This window comes from Bos indicus x Bos taurus, chromosome 3, assembly GCF_003369695.1.
Source record: "Bos indicus x Bos taurus breed Angus x Brahman F1 hybrid chromosome 3, Bos_hybrid_MaternalHap_v2.0, whole genome shotgun sequence".
Classification (NCBI taxonomy): Eukaryota; Metazoa; Chordata; class Mammalia; order Artiodactyla; family Bovidae; genus Bos; species Bos indicus x Bos taurus.
In genome coordinates this window covers 93,418,921-93,439,381 of record NC_040078.1, presented here as the reverse complement: position 1 = coordinate 93,439,381, position 20,461 = coordinate 93,418,921, and the positions used below count along the sequence as shown (strand labels likewise).

Here is a 20,461-nt window from a genome sequence, read left to right as displayed (position 1 = left end):
CAGATGACCATTATATCTACTACTGTGGACAGGAATCCCTCAGAAGAAATGGAGTGGCCATAATGGTCAACAAAAGAGTCCGAAATGCAGTACTTGGATGCAATCTCAAAAACGACAGAACGATCTCTGTTCGTTTCCAAGGCAAACCATTCAATATCACAGTAATCCAAGTCTATGCCCCAACCAGTAATGCTGAAGAAGCTGAAGTTGAACGGTTCTATGAAGACCTACAAGACCTTGTAGAACTAACACCCAAAAAAGACATCCTTTTCATTATAGGGGACTGGAATGCAAAAGTAGGATGTCAAGAAATACCTGGAGTAACAGGCAAATTTGGCCTTGGAATACGGAATGAAGCAGGGCAAAGACTAATAGAGTTTTGCCAAGAAAATGCACTGGTCATAACAAACACCCTCTTCCAACAACACAAGAGAAGACGCTACACACGGACATCACCAGATGGTCGACACCGAAATCAGATTGATTATATTCTTTGCAGCCAAAGATGGAGAAGCTCTATACAGTCAGCAAAAACAAGACCAGGAGCTGACTGTGGCTCAGACCATGAACTCCTTATTGCCAAATTCAGACTGAAATTGAAGAAAGTAGGGAAAACCACTAGACCATTCAAGTATGACCTAAATCAAATCCCTTATGATTATACAGTGGAAGTGAGAAATAGATTTAAAGGCCTAGATCTGATAGATAGAGTGCCTGATGAACTATGGAATCAGGTTCGTGACATTGTACAGGAGACAGGGATCAAGACCATTCCCATAGAAAAGAAATGCAAAAAAGCAAAATGGCTGTCTGGGGAGGCCTTACATATAGCTGTGAAAAGAAGAGAAGCGAAAAGCAAATGAGAAAAGGAAAGATATAAACATCTGAATGCAGAGTTCCAAAGAATAGCAAGAAGAGATAAGAAAGCCTTCTTCAGCGATCAATGCAAAGAAATAGAGGAAAACAACAGAATGGGAAAGACTAGAGATCTCTTCAAGAAAATCAGAGATACCAAAGGAACATTTCATGCAAAAATGGGTCCGATAAAGGACAGAAATGGTATGGACCTAACAGAAGCAGAAGATATTAAGAAGAGATGGCAAGAATACACAGAAGAACTGTACAAAAAAGATCTTCACGACCCAGATAATCACGATGGTGTGATCACTCACCTAGAGCCAGACATCCTGGAATATGAAGTCAAGTGGGCCGTAGAAAGCATCACTACGAACAAAGCTAGTGGAGGTGATGGAATTCCAGTTGAGCTATTCCAAATCCTGAAAGATGATGCTGTGAAAGGGCTGCACTCAATATACCAGCAAATTTGGAAAACTCATCAGTGGCCACAGGACTGGAAAAGGACAGTTTTCATTCCAATCCCAAAGAAAGGCACTGCCAAAGAATGCTCAAACTACCACACAATGGCACTCATCTCACACGCTAGTAAAGTAATGCTCAAAATTCTCCAACCCAGGCTTCAGCAATATGTGAACTGTGAACTTCCTGATGTTCAAGCTGGTTTTAGAAAAGGCAGAGGAACCAGAGATCAAATTGCCAACATCGGCTGGATCATGGAAAAAGCAAGAGAGTTCCAGAAAAACGTCTATTTCTGCTTTATTGACTATGCCAAAGCCTTTGACTGTGTGGATCACAATAAACTGTGGAAAATTCTTCAAGAGATGGGAATACCAGACCACCTGATCTGCCTCTTGAGAAATTTGTATGCAGGTCAGAAGCAACAGTTAGAACTGGCCATGTAACAACAGACTAGTTCCAAATAGGAAAAGGAGTACGTCAAGGCTGTATATTGTCACCCTGTTTATTTAACTTATATGCCGAGTACATCATGAGAAACACTGGACTGGAAGAAACACAAACTGGAATCAAGATTGCCAGGAGAAATATCAATAACCTCAGATATGCAGATGACACCACCCTTATGGCAGAAAGTGAAGAGGAACTAAAAAGCCTCTTGATGAAAGTGAAAGAGGAGAGTGAAAAAGTTGGCTTAAAGCTCAACATTCAGAAAACGAAGATCATGGCATCCAGTCCCACCACTTCATGGGAAATAGATGGGGAAACGGTGGAAACAGTGTCAGACTTTATTTTTCTGGGCTCCAAAATCACTACAGATGGTGACTGCAGCCATGAAATTAAAAGACACTTACTCCTTGGAAGGAAAGTTATGACCAACCTAGATAGCATATTCAAAAACAGAGACATTACTTTGCCAACAAAGGTCCGTCTAGTCAAGGCTATGGTTTTTCCTGTGGTCATGTTTGGATGTGAAAGTTGGACTGTGAAGAAGGCTGAGCACCAAAGAATTGATGCTTTTGAACTGTGGTGTTGGAGAAGACTCTTGAGAGTCCCTTGGACAGCAAGGAGATCCAACCAGTCCATTCTGAAGGAGATCAGCCCTGGGATTTCTTTGGAAGGAATGATGCTAAAGCTGGAAACGCCAGTACTTTGGCCACCTCATGCGAAGAATTGACTCATTGGAAAAGACTCTGATTCTGGGAGGGATTGGGGGCGGGAGGAGAAGGGGACGACAGAGGATGAGATGGCTGGATGGCATCACTGACTCGATGGATGTGAGTCTGAGTGAACTCTGGGAGTTGGTGATGGACAGGGAAGCCTGGCGTGCTGCAATTCATGGAGTTGCAAAGAGTCGGACACGACTGAGCGACTGATCTGATCTGATTCCCACTACATTCTTCCTTTTGTCTATAAATGGCACTACCATCCCCTCAGTTATTCAAACCAAACACTTAAATCATCCTTGGTCTTTCCCCTCCCCCTTAGATCTCCCTCATTCCCAGCAGCAAGGCCTTTGAAAATCTATTTTGAATCCATTTCCTTCTCTTCATCTCCTCTGGCATACTGCTTCCACTGTAGTCCATACCACCACCACTTCCTATCTGGACCACTTCAGCAGCCTCATAACTCTCTCCCCACCTAAGTTCTTGCCCAGCCTGGCCACTGCACACTGTTTTAAGAATAAGCACAGATCAAACTATTTCACTTTCCTGTTGAATCATTTCAGGGAGTTTCTGAATTCCCTGCTTTGGCCTGCATGGTCTGGTCCCTGCCCAATTCTCCCCCCACTTACTGGACTCTAGTGACTGGTCCTGTTTTACTTTCTTTGAAACACAAACTGGAATCAAGATTGCCAGGAGAAATATCAATAGCCTCAGATATGCAGATGACACCACCCTTATGGCAGAAACTGAAGAGGAACTAAAAAGTCTCTTGATGAAAGTGAAAGTAGAGAGTGAAAAAGTTGGCTTAAAGCTCAACGTTCAGAAAACGAAGATCATGGCATCCAGTCCCACTACTTCATGGGAAATAGATGGGGAAATGGTGGAAACAGTGTCAGACTTTATTGTTCTGGGCTCCAAAATCACTACAGATGGTGACTGCAGCCATGAAATTAAAAGATGCTTACTCCTTGGAAGGAAAGTTATGACCAACCTAGATAGCATATTCAAAAGCAGAGACATTACTTTGCCAACAAAGGTTCATCTAGTCAAGGCTATGGTTTTTCCTGTGGTCATGTATGGATGTGAGAGTTGGACTGTGAAGAAAGCTGAGTGCTGAAGAATTGATGCTTTTGAACTGTGGTGTTGGAGAAGACTCTTGAGAGTCCCTTGGACTGCAAGGAGATCCAACCAGTCCATTCTGAAGGAGATCAGCCCTGGGATTTCTTTGGAAGGAATGATGCTAAAGCTGAAACTCCAATACTTTGGCCACCTCATGCAAAGAGTTGACTCATTGGAAAAGACTCTGATGCTGGGAGGGATTGGGGGCAGGAGGAGAAGGGGATGACAGAGGATGAGATGGCTGGATGGCATCACTGACTCGATGAACGTGAGTCTGAGTGAACTCCGGGAGATGGTGATGGACAGGGAGGCCTGGCGTGCTGCGATTCATGGGGTCACAGAGTCGGACACGACTGAGTGACTGATCTGATCTGATCTGAACATTACAAATTCTTTTTTCTCTTTCAGAATCTTTGCAGTTTCCTCATTGAATGGTTAGCTCTTTTTCTTTATTTTATTGGGTCTTAGCTTAAATTCATTTGGTCAGAGACATCATTCCTTGACTGCTTTACCTAAAGTAGATTCCTGTTTTTGTTTGCTTTCTAATATTTTCAATTATTTTTGTGTGCTTATTTCTTTGTGTCCTGGAAAAATATAAACTCAGTGAGGACTGGGACTGGGTCTGGCTTGTTTGCCTTTATACTCCCAGTGCCTCTAACAAGGCTTGGCATTTGGCAAGCAGCCATTAAATATGTATGAAATGACAGAAAGAAGGGAAGAGGAGGGAGAAATGGGTGGGATCAGTGGGGAGAGAGAAAGAGAGAAGGAAGGAGAGAGGATAGAGAAATGAAAGGCTTTGCTTACTGAGAAGCTGCTACACTCTTTGACTCCTTCAGGTATATATTTCTTGTGTTTACTTGTCCCAGCCCAACCACAACCAGCATGCTTGTGTCATTTCAGAGGAGTTAAAATCCTAAGGCTCCCTCATCTTCCACAGGTCTTTGAGTTTACTTCGGCCTCTAACACTTGAGCCTCTGCAGCCTGTAATCGTTGCGGCTCTCATTTTTTAACCATGGGCCAGTATCTCTGCAAGTTACCTTCTGCACAGGATTCCATTTAATTCTGCAAAGTCATTGGCACTGACTACCTTCTTGCCTGCCTCCCCACAAGAGGTTGTACAGAGATGAAGTAGCTCGCTCAGCATCATATGGCTACCGAATGGAGGAGCCTTGGGATTCTAACCCAGGCCTTTGTACCTGTAGGGACTATGTTCCTTCTGCCATATCAGGTCATTTATCTGTAGTTGTTCCCTAAGTAACAAACAACCAATAGGCAGATGTTGTTAAATTCATGTCTTATAGCTAAAAAATAAATTTTCAGTCCAGCCTCTGCTTACTCTTCTTATACCCTGTTTAATCACCATCGTCTCTTGCCTGGGGATTTGTAGCCTCTAAATTGGTCTTCCTGCCTCCCACTTGCCCTTTTATAGTCCATTTTCCAGGTGGCAGTCAGATTTATTTTTTTAGACATGTAAATTGGATTGTGCTACTCTCCAGGTTATATATACCCTACAGTTCTTCTCACAGTACTTAAAATAAAACCCGCACTCTGAACTATGATGTATAAAGCCCCTTGTTATCTTGCCCTGTGTTACTGTGACCTTAGATCCTTCTCCTCTGCCCTGCTCCAGCCATGCTGGCCTTCTTATACTTCCTTTAACTGCCAAGCTAGTTTCTGTATCCCATTCTTCACACTGAAAATGTAGAACTGACTTTCCTGCCTAAATCTTTACATCAGTTCAGTTCAGTTCAGTTCAGTCGCTCAGTTGTGTCCGACTCTTTGCGACCCCATAAATCACAGCACACCAGGCCTCCCTGTCCATCACCAATTCCTGGAGTTCACTCAAACTCATGTCCATTGAGTCAGTGATGCCATCCAGCCATCATATCCTCTGTTGTCCCCCTCTCCTCCTGCCCCTAATCCCTCCCAGCATCAGGGTCTTTTCCAATGAGTCAGCTCTTCGCATGAGGTGGCCAAAGTACTGGAGTTTCAGCTTTAGCATTGTTCCTTCCAATGAACACCCAAGACTGATCTCCTTTAGAATGGACCGGTTGGATCCCCTTGCAGTCCAAGGGACTCTCAAGAGTCTTTTCCAACACCACAATTCAAAAGCATCAGTTCTTCGGTGCTCAGCTTTCTTCACAGTCCAACTCTCACATCCATACATGACCACAAGAAAAACCATAGCCTTGACTAGACGGACCTTTATTGGCAAAGTGATGTCTCTGTTTTTGAATATGCTATCTAGGTTGGTCATAACTTTCCTTCCAAGGAGTAAGTGTCTTTTAATTTCATGGCTCTAGTCACCATCTGCAGTGATTTTGGAGCCCAGAAAAGTAAAATCTGACACTGTTTCTACTGTTTCCCCATCTATTTCCCATGAAGTGGTGGGACCAGATGCCATGATCTTAGTTTTCTGAATGCTGAGCTTTGAGCCAACTTTTTCACTCTCCTCTTTCACTTTCATCAAGAGGCTTTTTAGTTCCTCTTCACTTTCTGCCATAAGGGTGGTGTCATCTGCATATCTGAGGTTATTGATATTTCTCCTGGCAATCTTGATTCCAGCTTGTGCCTCTTCCAGTCCAGCGTTTCTTATGATGTTCTCTGCATGTAAGTTAAATAAGCAGGGTGACAATATACAGCCTTGACGTACTCCTTTTCCTATTTGGAACCAGTCTGTTGTTCCATGCCCAGTTCTAACTGTTGCTTCTTGACCTGCATACAGGTTTCTCAAAAGGCAGCTCAGGTGGTCTGGTATTCCCATCTCTTTCAGAATTTCCCACGGTTCATTGTGATCCACACTGTCAAAGACTTTGGCATAGTCAATAAAGCAGAAATAGATGTTTTTCTGGAACTCTCTTGCTTTTTCCATGATCCAGCAGATGTTGGCAATTTGATCTCTGGTTCCTCTGCCTTTTCTTTACATGGCAGGCTCATTTACAAAATTTAAGACCTAATTTAAATATCACCTCCCCAGAGAGGAAGAAGCCACCCAACACACATAAATATACTTTCATTATATCCTCTTAACTTGCCTTATTTTCTTCATAGTAACTATATTCTTTATTTTTTTGCATGTTCATTGTCTCCCCCACTGGCATAAAAGCTTCATGAGGATAGGTTCATTGGTTTACCTTTTTTTCAGGACGGCGCCTACTACCTGGTGAGCAATCAGTATTTGTTGAAAAATGAGAATAAAAGTTTAATTGTTTTAATTGCCCTAAAAACAATTTCCTTTGGGTGAAAGTCCGAACATCTCTCTTAGAGTTTTTGAAAATTACTACATTTATACAGCATTTACTATATAAATGTTGAAAAAAAAAAAAACCCAGTACCTAGTACCTATGGGGCTCCATGGATTGAAATCTATTATTTTCCTCAATTCTTCTAGAACTCATCAAATTGAGGCTGCTCCAACCAGCTCTTCAGGTGATGGATTTAAGGCAAATCTTGTCTTTAAGGAGATTGAGAAGAAGCTTGAAGACGTAAGTACAATTTATGTAAAATACTACCAGGAGGACCGTGGGCTAGTGGAAGTGGATACAGATTTCGGGTGTTGCCATGAAGTGGTATACGTTGAAAATTTATAGCATATTGTCAAGTACTGAGTGTATCTTAGATTTCTCAGTGTCTGTTATGGCTTCCTTGTAATTCTGGTAAAAGTGCATTCAGAGATAGTAAATCTCCAGATTTGAGTTATATAAAGGGATTAAAATCTGTTTTGGTCTAATTTCCTTTTGGATTAAAAAGATCTTACTTAGAATCATTCAAAAGAATAATATTTAAAGGAGCCTTAAAAGCATCTAATATTAAAAGTCCTTTTAAAAAGAATTTTTTTGCGTTTGAGTTTTTCAGAGTTTTCAGATCTGTTTTTCTTGTTGTAAAAATGAGCTCATCAAGAGAATTATACAGAAACATACAAAAAAATTTTTTTTAATTTAATTTTATTTAACTTTACAATATTGTATTGGTTTTGCCATATATCAAAATGAATCTGCCACAGGTATACATGTGTTTCCCATCCTGAACCCTCCTCCCTCCTCCCTCCCCATACTATCTCTCTGGGTCGTCCCAGTGCACCAGCCCCAAGCATCCAGTATAGTGCATCGAACCTGGACTGGCGACTCGTTTCATATATGATATTATACGTATTTCAATGCCATTCTCCCAAATCATTCCACCCTCTCCCTCTCCCACAGAGTCCAAAAGACTGTTCTATACATCAGTGTCTCTTTTGCTGTCTCGTATACAGGGTTATTGTTACCATCTTTCTAAATTCCATATATATGTGTTAGTATACTGTATTGGTGTTTTTCTTTCTGGCTTACTTCACTCTGTATAATAGGCTCCAGTTTCATCCACCTCATTTGGACTGATTCAAATGTATTCTTTTTAATGGCTGAGTAATACTCCATTGTGTATATGTGCCACAGCTTTCTTATCCATTCATCTGCTGATGGACATCTAGGTTGCTTCCATGTCCTGGCTATTATAAACAGTGCTGCGATGAACAATGGGGTACATGTGTCTCTTTCAATTCTGGTTTCCTCAGTGTGTATGCCCAGTAGTGGGATTGCTGGATCATAAGGCAGTTCTAGTTCCAGTTTTTTAAGGAATCTCCACACTGTTCTCCATAGTGGCTGTACTAGTTTGCATTCCCACCAACAGTGTAAGAGGGTTCCCTTTTCTCCACACCCTTTCCAGCATTTATTGCTTGTAGACTTTTGGATCGCAGCCATTCTGACTGGTGTGAAATGGTACCTCATAGTGGTTTTTATTTGCATTTCTCTGATAATGAGTGATGTTGAGCATCTTTTCATGTGTCTGTTAGCCATCTGTATGTCTTCTTTGGAGAAATGTCTGTTTAGTTCTTTGGCCCATTTTTTGATTGGGTCATTTATTTTTCTGGAATTGAGCTGTAGGAGTTGTTTGTATATTTTTGAGATGAGTTGTTTGTCTGTTGCTTCACTTGCTATTATTTTCTCCCATTCTGAAGGCTGTCTTTTCACCTTGCTTATAGTTTCCTTTGATGTGCAGAAGCTTTTAAGTTTAATTAGGTCCCATTTGTTTATTTTTGCTTTTATTTCCAATATTCTGGGAGGTGGGTCTTAGAGGATCCTGCTGTGATGTTTGTCAGAGAGTGTTTTGCCTATGTTCTCCTCTAGGAGTTTTATAGTTTCTGGTCTTATGTTTAGATCTTTAATCTATTTTGAGTTTATTTTTGTGTATGGTGTTAGAAAGTGTTCTAGTTTCATTCTTTTACAAGTGGTTGACCAGTTTTCCCAGCACCACTTGTTAAAGAGATTGTCTTTAATCCATTGTATATTCTTGCCTCCTTTGTCAAAGATAAGGTGTCCATATGTGTGTGGATTTATCTCTGGGCTTTCTATTTTGTTCCATTGATCTATATTTCTGTCTTTGTGCCAGTACCATACTGTCTTGATGACTGTGGCTTTGTAGTAGAGCCTGAAGTCAGGCAGGTTGATTCCTCCAGTTCCATTCTTCTTTCTCAAGATAGCTTTGGCTACTCGAGGTTTTTTGTATTTCCATACAAATTGTGAAATTATTTGTTCTAGCTCGGTGAAGAATACTGTTGGTAGCTTGATAGGGATTGCATTGAATCTATAAATTGCTTTGGGTAGTATGCTCATTTTCACTATATTGATTCTTCCGATCCATGAACATGATATATTTCTCCATCTGTTATTGTCCTCTTTGATTTCTTTCACCAGTGTTTTATAGTTTTCTATATATAGGTCTTTAGTTTCTTTAGGTAGATATATTCCTAAGTATTTTATTCTTTTTGTTGCAATGGTGAATGGAATTGTTTCCTTAATTTCTCTATTTTCTCATTATTAGTGTATAGGAATGCAAGGGATTTCTGTGTGTTGATTTTATATCCTGCAACTTTACTATATTCATTGATTAGTTCTAGTAATTTTCTTGTAGAGTCTTTAGGGTTTTCTATGTAGAGGATCATGTCATCTGCAAACAATGAGAGTTTTACTTCTTCTTTTCCAGTTTGGATTCCTTTTATTTCTTTTTCTGCTCTGATTGCTGTGGCCAAAACTTCCAAAACTATGTTGAATAGTAATGGTGAAAGTGGGCACCCTTGTCTTGTTCCTGACTGAAAGGTTGTTGTTGAATCACACGAATACACTGGGATTCTTGGCCCCCGGAGGAGAAGAATTCAATCCGGGGCCAGAGATGAGGCTTGATCACTCGGAGCTTTTGTGTAATAAAGGTTTATTAAAGTATAAAGGAGATAGAGAAAGCTTCTGACATAGGCATCAGAAGGGGGCAGAAAGAGTACCCGCTTGCTGGTGTTAACAATGAGGTTATATAATCCAAAGAATGTCTGGAGGTTGTAAAGACCTCCTCCGACCTACTCCCATAATTTACATTTTAAGATAACACTGTCCTCAGGCAAGATACATCCTTGTAAAGACCAGGTATACTCCCATAATTAACATTTTAAAATAACAGAAGGTTGAATCCAAAGACTGTCCTTAGGCAGGATACATTATTGGTATATAATCCTAAGGAATGTGGAGAAAGAAAAAAAGTTTGTCCTTTTTTCCTCCTTGAGAATTCCAGACCCCTCTCTCCTTGGGGACCCCTAGACTTCCTATCAACCTGCCTAGGAACTGACTCTCTCACTGACTTTAGGAGAAATGCTTTCAATTTTTCACCATTGAGGATAATGTTTGCTGTGGGTTTGTCATATATAGCTTTTATTATAAGTTGAGGTATGTTCCTTCTATTCCTGCTTTCTGGAGAGTTTTTATCATAAATGGATGTTGAATTTTGTCAAAGGCTTTCTCTGCGTCTATTGACATAATCATATGGTTTTTGTTTTTCAATTTGTTAATGTGGTGTATTACATTGATTGATTTGCGGATATTGAAGAATCCTCGCATCCCTGGGATAAAGCCCACTTGGTCATGGTGTATGATCTTTTTAATGTGTTGTTGGATTCTGATTGCTAGAATTTTGTTAAGGATTTTTGCATCTATGTTCATCAGTGATATTGGCCTGTAGTTTTCTTTTTTTGTGGCATCTTTGTCAGGTTTTGGTATTAGGGTGATGATGGCCTCATAGAATGAGTTTGGAAGTTTACATTCCTCTGCAATTTTCTGGAAGAGTTTGAGTAGGATAGGTGTTAGCTATTCTGTAAATTTTCGGTAGAATTCAGCTGTGAAGCCGTCTGGACCTGGGCTTTTGTTTGCTGGAAGATTTTTTATTACAGTTTCAATTTCCGTGCTTGTGATGGGTCTGTTAAGATTTTCTATTTCTTCCTGGTCCAGTTTTGGAAAGTTGTACTTTTCTAAGAATTTGTCCATTTCTTCCAAGTTGTCCATTTTATTGGCATATAATTGCTGATAGTAGTCTCTTATGATCCTTTGTATTTCTGTGTTGTCTGTTGTGATCTCTCCATTTTCATTTCTAATTTTATTGATTTGATTTTCTCCCTTTGTTTCTTGATGAGTCTGGCTAATGGTTTGTCAATTTTATTTATCCTTTCAAAGAACCAGCTTTTGGCTTTGTTGATTTTTGCTATGGTCTCTTTTGTTTCTTTTGCATTTATTTCTGCCCTAATTTTTAAGATTTCTTTCCTTCTACTAACCCTGGGGTTCTTCATTTCTTCCTTTTCTAGTTGCTTTAGGTGTACAGTTAGATTATTCATTTGACTTTTTTCTTGTTTCTTGAGGTATGCCTGTATTGCTATGAACTTTCCCCTTAGGACTGCTTTTACAGTGTCCCACAGGTTTTGGGTTGTTGTGTTTTCATTTTCATTCATTTCTATGCAAATTTTGATTTCTTTTTTGATTTCTTCTGTGATTTGTTGGTTATTCAGCAGCGTGTTGTTCAGCCTCCATATGTTGGAATTTTTAATAGTTTTTCTCCTGTAATTGAGATCTAATCTTACTGCATTGTGGTCAGAAAAGATGCTTGGAATGATTTCAATTTTTATGAATATACCAAGGCTAGATTTATGGCCCAGGATGTGATCTATCCTGGAGAAGGTTCCGTGTGCGCTTGAGAAAAAGGTGAAATTCATTGTTTTGGGATGAAATGTCCTATAGATATCAATTAGGTCTAACTGGTCTATTGTATCGTTTAAAATTTGTGTTTCCTTGTTAATTTTCTGTTTAGTTGATCTATCCATAGGTGTGAATGGGGTATTAAAGTCTCCCACTATTATTGTGTTATTGTTAATTTCCCCTTTCATACTTATTAGTATTTGTCTTACATATTGTGGTGCTCCTATGTTGGGTGCATATATATTTATAATTGTTATATCTTCTTCTTGGATTGATCCTTTGATCATTATGTGGTGACCTTCTTTGTCTCTTTTCACAGCCTTTGTTTTAAAGTCTGTTTTATCTGATATGAGTATTGCTACTCCTGCTTTCTTTTGGTCCCTATTTGCATGGAAAATCTTTTTCCAGGCCTTCACTTTCAGTCTGTATGTGTCCCCTGTTTTGAGATGGGTCTCTTGTAAACAACATATGTAGTGGTCTTGTTTTTTTATCTATTCAGCCAGTCTTTGTCTTTTGGTTGGGGCATTCAACCCATTTACATTTAAGGTAATTACTGATAAGTATGATCCCGTTGCCATTTACTTTATTGTTTTGGGTTCGAATTTATACACTCTTTTTGTGTTTCCTGTCTAGAGAAGTATCCTTTAGTATTGGTTGGAGAGCTGGTTTGGTGGTGCTGAATTCTCTCAGCTTTTGCTTGTCTGTGAAGCTTTTGATTTCCCCTTCATATTTGAATGAGATCCTTGCTGGGTACAATAATCTGGGCTGTAGGTTATTTTCTTTCATCACTTTAAATATGTCTTGCCATTCCCTCCTGGCTTGGAGAGTTTCTATTGAAAGATCAGCTGTTATCCTTATGGAAATTCCCTTGTGTGTTATTTGTTGTTTTTCCCTTGCTGCTTTTAATATTTGTTCTTTGTGTTTGATCTTTGTTAATTTGATTAATATGTGTCTTGGGGTGTTTTGCCTTGGGTTTATCCTGTTTGGGACTCTCTGGGTTTCTTGGACTTGGGTGATTATTTCCTTCCCCATTTTAGGGAAGTTTTCAACTATTATCTCCTCAAGTACTTTCTCATGGTCTTTCTTTTTGTCTTCTTCTTCTGGGACCCCTATGATTCGAATGTTGTAGCATTTAATATTGTCCTGGAGGTCTCTGAGATTGTCCTCATTTCTTTTAATTCGTTTTTCTTTTTTCCTCTCTGATTCATTTATTTCTACCATTCTATCTTCTAATTCACTAATCCTATCTTCTGCCTCTGTTATTCTACTATTTGTTGCCTCCAGAGTGTTTTTGATCTCATTTATTGCATTATTCATTGTATATTGACTCTTTTTTATTTCTTCTAGGTCCTTGTTAAACCTTTCTTGCATTTTCTCAATCCTTGTCTCCAGGCTATTTATCTGTGATTCCATTTTGATTTCAAGATTTTGGATCAATTTGACTATCATTATTCGGAATTCTTTCTCAGGTAGATTCCCTATCTCTTCCTCTTTAGTTTGGTTTGGTGGGCATTTATCCTGTTCCTTTACCTGCTGGGTATTCCTCTGTCTCTTCATCTTGTTTAAATTGCTGAGTTTGGGGTACCCTTTCTGTATTCTGGCAGTTTGTGGAGTTCTCTTTATTGTGGCGTTTCCTCACTGTGTGTGGTTTTGTATGGGTGGCTTGTCAAGGTTTCTTGGTTAGGGAAGCTTGTGTCGGTGTTCTGGTGGGTGGAGCTGGATTTCTTCTCTCTGGAGTGCAATGAAGTGTCCAGTAATGAGTTATGAGATGTCTATGGTTTTGGGGTGACTTTGGGCAGCCTGTATATTGGAGCTCAGGGCTGTATTCCTGTGTTGCTGGAGAATTTGCTTGGTATGTCTTGCCCTGGAACTTGTTGGCCCTTGTGTGGTGCTTGGTTTCAGTGTAGGTATGGAGGCATTTGATGAGCTCCTGTCAATTAATGTTCCCTGGAGTCAGGGTTGGGACTTAAGCCTCCTGCTTCCAGTTATCGGTCTTATTTTTACAGTAGTCTCAAAACTTCTTCTTCTATACAGCACCATTGATAAAACATCTAGGTTAAAGATGAAAAGTTTCTCCACCATGAGGGTCACCCAGAAAGGTTCACAGCATTACATGGAGAAGAGAAGAGGGAGGAGGGAGTTGGAGTGACCCAAATGAGATGAGGTGGAATCAATAGAGGAGAGAGCAGGCTAACCAGTAATCACTTCCTTATGTGCACTCCACAACTGGACTGCTCAGAGATGTTCACGGAGTTATACAGAGAAGAGAAGAGGGAGGAAGGAGACAGAAGTGGCCAGGAGGATAAAAGGAGGGAATGAAAAGGAGAGAGACAGATCCAGCCAGTAATCAGTTCCCTAAGTGTTCTCCACCATCTGGAACACACAGAAATTCACAGAGTTGGGTAGAGTAGAGAAGGGTTAGGGAGGAGACACAGGCGACCTGGTGGAAAAAAGGACAGTCTGAAGGGGGAGAGAGCAGTCAAGCCAGTAATCTCGCTCCCTAGTAAAAAATGGGTACTGAAGATTGGGTTCTTAAAGGTACAAAATTGATAACGAATTCCTAAAAGCAAAAATTAAAAATCTAGAGTAGAGTTTGGAATTTCAAAAATACAATGTTAAAGAAAAGAAGAAGGAAAAGAAAGAGAGAAAAAGAAAAAAAAAAAGTCACAAAAATTATAAAGAAAATATAGGTACAAAATTGATAACTAATACCAAAAAGCAAAAGTTAAAAAATCTAGAGTAGAGTTTGGAATTTCAAAAATACAATGTTAAAGAAAAGAAGAAGGAAAAGAGAGAAAAACAAAAACAAAGTCACAAAAATTATAAAGAAGATATAGGTACAAAATTGATAACAAATACCAAAAAGCATAAATTAAAAATCTGGAGTAGAATTTGGAATTTCAGGAATACAATGTTAAAGAAAAGATGAAGAGAAAGAAAGAGAGAAAAAAAAAAGTCACAAAAGTTATAAAAAAAAATATAGGTACAAAATTGATAACAAATACCAAAAAGCTAAAATTAAAAATCTAGAGCACAGTTTGGAATTTCAAAAATACAATGTTAAAGAAAAGAAGAAAAAAAAAAAAAAAAAACAAGGTCACAAAAGTTATAAAAAATATATATATGAAGTTTGCTTTTTTTAAAAAAAAGGGTCTTTTTTTTTTTTTTGCAAAGTAATAGTAGGTTATAAAAGTGAAAATTAAAGGAGTAATAGAGGACTTAAAAATTTTTTTTAATTTAAAAAAAAGAAAGAAAGAATGATCGTAAAAATAGAAAAAATATATATAGGACTTTCTCTGATGTTGTTGTGGGTATTGTGGGTTCAGTTCATTTTCGGCTAGTTCCTTGTTCCGGCTTATATTTCTCAAGATCTATAGACCCCTTCCTATGTAGTTGGTACTAACCACGGGGTTTTAATCTATTGCCTGTCGCTTCCAAAGTGGTTCCCTCTGTTATAGCTTCTTCTGTTTGCTTGTCTCTTCAGTGTCTGATTTCCGCCCTGATACAAAGGGGGTGGTGGTGGACACCTTTTTTTTTTTTTTTTTTTTTTAAGGCTCACTTGTTCAGTCGTGCTGTGGGGAGGGACTGCTACTGCTGCTAAGTCACTTCAGTCGTGTCCGACTCTGTGTGACCCCATAGGCAGCCCACCAGGCTCCCCCGTCCCTGGGATTCTCCAGGCAAGAACACTGGAGTGGGTTGCCATTTCCTTCTCCAATGCATGAAAGTGAAGTTGCTCAGTTGTGTCGGACTCTTGGTGACCCCATGGACTGCAGCCTACCAGGCCCCTCCATCCATGGGATTTTCCAGGCAAAAGTACTGGAGTGGAGTGCCATTGCCTTCTCCATGGGGAGGGAGGGACGCTGCAAATAAATAAGACTGGCATGTGCGCAGTGCCTCAGCCACACTGGGCCTGTCCCCACTCACGGTGCGTGTAGACTCCCTGCCCACACTGCTCAGGCTCTAGATTGCTCCGCCAGGAACCATCCGCGGCCAGCCCTGGGCTGCTTGAACCTCCCAGGTCTAAGCTGCTCAGGTTCAGGCACTCGGGTAGTCCTCAGAGGCACAGATTTGGTTGGGCCTGCGTTTTGTGCCCTTCCTAGGTCCGAGCAGCTCAGAGAAGAAAGACAAGACATATACTTGTCTTTCAATGATGAAGTGTTTGGCGAGCACGGTTGCTGCAACTTATCGCCTCCCCGCTGCTCGGTTATCTGGGTGTACAACTGGCACACCTTTGCAGGCGGATGTTGACTGTCCAGAACCCCAAGAACTTTTAGTTAGCAAAGAAGCCTGCTTACAGTTTTGTAGATAATGTCTCTCTGGGGCTGCGATTGCCCCCTTCCGGCTCTGGCTGCCTGTCACCGGAGGGGGATGGTCTGCAGCCAGCTATCTCTGTACAGTCCTTGTTCCGTGTGCGGGCCTGGCAGTGTCTTAGGTTAGGGCTGGCTTTTCGCATGGTAGATATCCCACAGTCTGGTTTGCTAGCCCAAATTATTTCCCTCAGGTAGTGCTCAGGGTATTCAGGCCAGATCCTTACTCTAAGCAATGCAGCCCGCGCTGTGCTTCCCTGCCCAGCCCCCGCTTGCTAATGGCAGATGCAGGCATCTGCGCTGCTTCTCCGCTGGGGGAGTTAACGTAGGGCTCGTAATCTGGGGGTTTTAATTGTTTATTTATTTTTCCTCCCTGTTATGTTGCCCTCTGTGCTTCCAAGGCTTGGCACAGACTCGGCAGTGAGAATGTTTCCTGGTGTTTGGAAACTTCTCTCTTTTTAAGACTCGCTTCCCAGACGGAGCTCCGTCCCTCCCTCTTTTGTCTCTTTTTTTGTCTTTTATATTTTTTCCTACCTCCTTTCAAAGACAATGGGTTGCTTTTCTGGGTGCCTGATGTCCTCTGCCGGCATTCACAAGTTGTTTTGTGGAATTTACTTGGCGTTTAAATGTTCTTTTGATGAATTTGTGGGGGGAAAAAGTGTTCTCCCCGTCATATTCCTCCGCCATCTTAGCTCCTCCAAGAAAAATTTTAAATCTCCTGAAATGCCATTACTGAGCGCTCCCTAAAGTATTAACGGTGGTTGATATTCTTTCAGACATCTCTCTGTGTATCTGAATAAACAGTTTTACACAACTAGGATCATACAGTACATGCTGAATTTTTAAATTTGTTATATGCGGACCTCTGTTTATGTACAGTAATTAGTTCTTGATAGATAATAGTCACACTAAAGCAACCTAATAGTAACTCTTTCTCCAAAAAGAGAGTTGTTCCCTTGGGTAAAATTAGACATTTACTTCATTGTTTCATTAAAGACATCTTGGAATTTCATAATTGATTTTAATTTTACACATCTGTGAAACTGACCAGTGGGCTCAAATAAAAAGATTCAAAATATTTAAGGTGTGCAGTTCACTCATGTTAGAGGCACAGTGTGAAAACAGACATTGTGCATATCTCGAAACTCCCTTATTGTAACACAAAGAATTTCTTAACATCTTAAGGTGATTGTGCTGTGGGTGTGATTGCACTAAATAGCTAATGTGAATGACATGTCTTGACAAAATACCCTACATTTCTAGAATTTTTGTAACGATCATCAGTCTTCTTGAGGTAGAGAGGGCCAGGGTTGACTGTTTCCAGCAGGCAGGCACTGGCCCAGCAGCTTGCAGACCTGTTCTGCCACCATTTAGCAAGGATACACCTGCATTGGTCTACCTGTTGTTTTATAACCAGCTTCTTATTTCTTGATAGTATGTTCCCTACCCATAAATATAAACCCTTACCATGAGTTTTAATGACCCCATAGTATATGTTTGATTATAAATATCATACTCTATTTAACTAGCCTCTTATGATGAACATTAGGTTGTATTTAAGTCTTGCAAAAAATAAAGTTATAATAAATTTCCATTTGTACTCATCTTTAGGTACTTAATGCCATGATACATATTGCCAGACTATCCACCAAAAAGAGGGTATTAATTTCCAGACTCAATGATAGTTCATGAGATTGACTGTTTTTTCTTCACTCTATCTCCAGTGCTTTGTTGACTGGTTTTTTAAAAAAAACCTTTCCCAAGAGTAGAAAAGTATATCTGCTTATTGTTTTTGAAATTTCTTTCAAGTATCCACTAAAATGAAGTTGAACTTGCTAAGGCCTGAAAAAAAATTTTTTAATGACACCAATATTTGCCTGCAGAGTAGCCCATAGGATAGTTAACTTCTGCCAGGTTGTCCCATTTTTTAACATTATTCTGTCAAAAAAAAAAGTTTAGAGAGTATCTGATATGGCTGTATGTCAGCCATTGAATACTTCATTATTGGGATTAACAGTGGTGTTTTTATTTCACAGTGTTCTTTTAACTTTGCACATGTTTGCCTCTTGCTCCCATTTTAATTCTTCTCCCTCTGTAACCTCTCTTGTGTCAACCTTGTCCCCTTATTTTTTCTCTCCTTCTCACGACTTTTCTAAATGTTTTTCTAAATGTTTGCCACACCAGAAAATGAAAGTATTGGAATCTTTTGTCAATTCATGCATTTTCTTCATTGGGAAAAAAGAAATCTGGCAAGAGATTTTATTTCCACTTTTGTCTTTGTTAGCAGTACCCTATTGCCCTTCTTTGAATTCTGTCTTAATTTTTTGTTCCTGTTCAGTTTACCACAGGACCTACTCCTTGACCTTTTGCTACTCAAAAAGAATTACTTTTCTTCAAGTACCGAAGGCACTTAGAACTATTTGTGATCTCCAGTTTCACAAAAGATGTGTAGTTTCTTTACCCTTTTAACTCTCTCCTTGTCCATTTCCTTACCCTCTCTCACTCCCTCTTCAATTGAAACTGTCTTATTGGCTAAAGGATTTGATTTTATAAGAGGATCAGTTGGTTCTCAAAAGTAACAGCAGATGCAAAGTTAATCTACATCTGTCTTAAAGAAGTGGAAGGAGTTTCTAAGTATTGGGGTAGTTTCTAAACATTTGCTGTGTTTTCCTGCTCTAACTTGGCATCTGCCATAACTATTCCTGAGGCATTCTGCAAGCAGATGTCATAGATGTAGCTGTTCATGGGCCGTTGGCTCCAGAGGAGGCCTGGCTCTTTGGGTGGCCCAGACCCCAGCATTACTAATCTACTTTTCTAGGTTACCTCCGCAGAACCTTGAAGGACAAAAGATTTTAAGGAATGTGGAAAAGACTTTGAACTTTCTTTCAATTTATGCATGGTGACAGAAACTACTTTTATAGGCTAAAGTTTGAAAGTATTGATGTAACCACCTTTGCCATATGATAGCAAATGGAAAGAGCATTGAATTTGAAGTTAAACCGACCTGAATTTGAGTTCTGGTTGTATTACTTACTTGTCATATGTTACCTCCCCTCAGGGAACATTAGAGTTTAGTGGCAAGACAGACATGGAAAAAATTTCCTAGGAAAAAAAAGAAAACGGCTTTGACAAGAAACATGCGTGTGGACTATGTGCAAAGGGCTATCAAAGTATCCAATAGAGACAGAAAGCCTTTCCAGAGGAGTTAGCATGTGAACTGAGGACTTGACTTGGTGAAGTTGGGTAGGAATGGAGAAAAGGAAGAGGTGAGTGAATTCGGGCAGGGCATAAGTAAGGGCACAGAAGCACGTATGTTCATGACATTAAAAATGGTCAGAACAAAAAAGCCCTGAGGAGGATGAAAAAGGGGCTGAAGGTAAGAGCATTACCTTCCGGTTACGAAGACTCTAGAATGAATGTAAAGACATGCGTTATCCTGTGGGCTGTGGGGAGCCATCTAAATTCAAATCTGAAAGTGATAATTCTGTTAGTGTTAGGTGGGTTTGTATTAGGTGGATTAGTTGGCAGCAGGATAGAGAATAGTCTAAAGGGTTCTTAACCGTTTAGAACCCTAGTTGTTTCTGCCTAATGAGGTAATATTAATACCTGTCCAGTTACTTACAGGGTTTTATGAAAATTAAATAATGATATAAAAAGCACTAAAAAAAAAAAAAGCACTTGAAAACTTTATAGCCGTCCAAAGATTGTTATTGTTGTTAATAATTTTTCCTAGAGTTAGCTTAAAAATAATTTGAGATCTTTTAAGGGAAGCAAAATAAGAGAATTTCTCTCCTCCACTTTAAAAAAATCTGACAGTCATTTTGGTTTTTTGACTTAACTAGAAAATGTTAGTAGTTGGTCTCAGGACACTCACATGTGAGATTTGCCTCCATGGAGGTTGAAATAAGTAGGCCTAGACTCAATAATTTTAGAATAGCTTCTTTGGAATCCTAAGACCTGTGGTTGATTCCAGATAGGTTCGGGCTTATTATCTGTGTCCAGGAAAAAGGTCAACACACCCACTAGGATGACTAAAATAAAAAAGACAGAAGTGCTGATAAGGATGTGCAGAAATTGGAACCTTCCTTTGTTGCTGGTAGGATGTAACATGGTACAGCCACTTTAGAAAACAGTTTGATAGTTCCTCAAAAAGTTACACATCACCCTAAAATAACATAAATTTTAACTTCTAAATGTAAACCTAAGAGGAATTAGAGCCTATCAATGTCCATGTGAAAACCTGGACACAAATGTCCATAGCAGTATTACTGATAATAGTTAAAAAGGGGAAACAGCTGCCAATTGATGAATGGCTAAACAAAATGTGCTGCCTGCATACAATGGAATGTTACTTGGTCATGAAAAGGAATTAATTTCTGAGACATGCTGCCGCGTGGATGAACCTTAAAAGCATTATGATAAGTGAAAGAAGCCAGTCACAAAAGATCATATATTGTATAATTCTGTAAACAGAAGGTAGATAAGTGGTTGGCAGGGGTTGGTGGAAAGA

At 39.7% G+C, this 20,461-nt stretch overlaps 1 protein-coding gene across 7 annotated transcripts in view; it reads left to right on the top strand.

Annotated features, from left to right (window-relative positions):
- SCP2 (sterol carrier protein 2) overlaps positions 1–20,461 on the top strand; it is a 197,114-nt gene that overhangs the window by 84,885 nt on the left and 91,768 nt on the right. For 6 of the 7 annotated variants that reach the window (XR_003510367.1, XM_027537222.1, XM_027537224.1 and 3 more), the window contains one exon: positions 6,991–7,084. The exons of the other annotated variant lie outside the window; for it this stretch is intronic. Coding sequence is in view for 5 of the 6 variants with exons in the window: in XM_027537222.1 (XP_027393023.1) it covers positions 6,991–7,084 (94 nt within the window). In the remaining variant the exon portion in view is untranslated. The remainder of the gene's footprint in view (positions 1–6,990; positions 7,085–20,461) is intronic. 7 annotated transcript variants of the gene reach the window in all.